We start from the raw sequence: 1,062 nt of genomic DNA on the forward strand, positions 1-1,062 counted from the left end.
TGATCTGCAGGAAAATCCTGTTCTTAACTTTCTTAGGCTCCCTTTTTGGCCTGAGTCGCAGTGGAGGGAACAGCTGGCACTTAACTTGCTCTCTTGTCTTCCACAAGTGTGGGAGCAGGGTCAGAAATGCCCTTTCCATCTATGTGACCTGTGGTTCTGGGCTCAAAGCTGGCCAGTGTGTGGTGGCACCAATGTCCACACCTCCCCTGCCAGCCCCTGCTCCAGCCCACTACAGAAAGAGTTGTCCAGGACCTGCTCTCTGCTCAGAGTGGAGCCAGAGGTATCCCTGAAAAGCAGCAGGTTTTGCTGCCTGTCCCTTCTCCCTCTGCCCAGCAGGTAACAGCAGCTTGGCTGTGGAGGAGAACATTCCTGGCTAATGATTCCTGCATGGGGGTTGCAGCTCCTCTCCCCGTGACAGCAGGAAAGTGTGCAGCATCCTTGCTCCCTGCAGACCTCAGGGGAAGGCTGTGGAATCAGCAAGTGGAGATCTGTTCTTGTATTGCTGTTACTCCTCTTGTGGCCTGTAAACATCCCCAGCTCTGTTAATTAGCACTTCTCTGGGTGGTTCATTACCCAGCTGGGAACTTGCATTAGTTCCAGTGACCTGAGATTCTCACAAATGCTATTGGAAAACCCAAAGCCCAGCCTGCTGAGCAGCACAGGGTGCCCATATGTTCTGACCCTGTGTTGCTTTCTGTCCCCCCAGCTTCACATGAGGATCCACGCAGCGTATGGATCCACCAAGGACATCTCTGTGTACAGCTCCATCAGCCTCCCGCCCACGCACATCTACATCGTTGGCCGACCCACCAAGAAGCTGCAGAGCCAGTGTCAGGTAGGAGCCAACTTGGCTGAGCCCTGGAGGTGCTCGCAAGGGCCTCCCATGGGAGGGAGGTGGGAATTCGGTCATCACAAGACCGGTGACTGAGCTAGTGTTGGCCAGCAGGGTGGGAACTGTCCCAGGTAGCAGAGCCACATGCATGGGTGTGAGCGGTGCCACGGTTGGTCACCCCAGAAAACCTGGCAGAGTGACCATCTGTGGCTGCCAGTGGCTCTTGGGCA

At 55.6% G+C, this 1,062-nt stretch overlaps 1 protein-coding gene across 5 annotated transcripts in view; it reads left to right on the forward strand.

Moving 5' to 3' along the window:
• PITPNM2 (phosphatidylinositol transfer protein membrane associated 2) overlaps nt 1-943 on the forward strand; it is a 107,857-nt gene extending 106,914 nt beyond the window's left edge. For all 5 annotated transcript variants that reach the window (XM_017734776.1, XM_017734778.1, XM_017734777.1 and 2 more), the window contains one exon: nt 707-943. In XM_017734776.1, coding sequence (XP_017590265.1) covers nt 707-928 — 222 coding nt within the window. In that variant the 3' untranslated portion in view covers nt 929-943. The remainder of the gene's footprint in view (nt 1-706) is intronic.
• Nucleotides 944-1,062: the final 119 nt, after the last annotated feature.

The sequence above is a fragment of the Corvus brachyrhynchos genome, unplaced genomic scaffold, assembly GCF_000691975.1.
Source record: "Corvus brachyrhynchos isolate BGI_N302 unplaced genomic scaffold, ASM69197v1 scaffold114, whole genome shotgun sequence".
Classification (NCBI taxonomy): Eukaryota; Metazoa; Chordata; class Aves; order Passeriformes; family Corvidae; genus Corvus; species Corvus brachyrhynchos.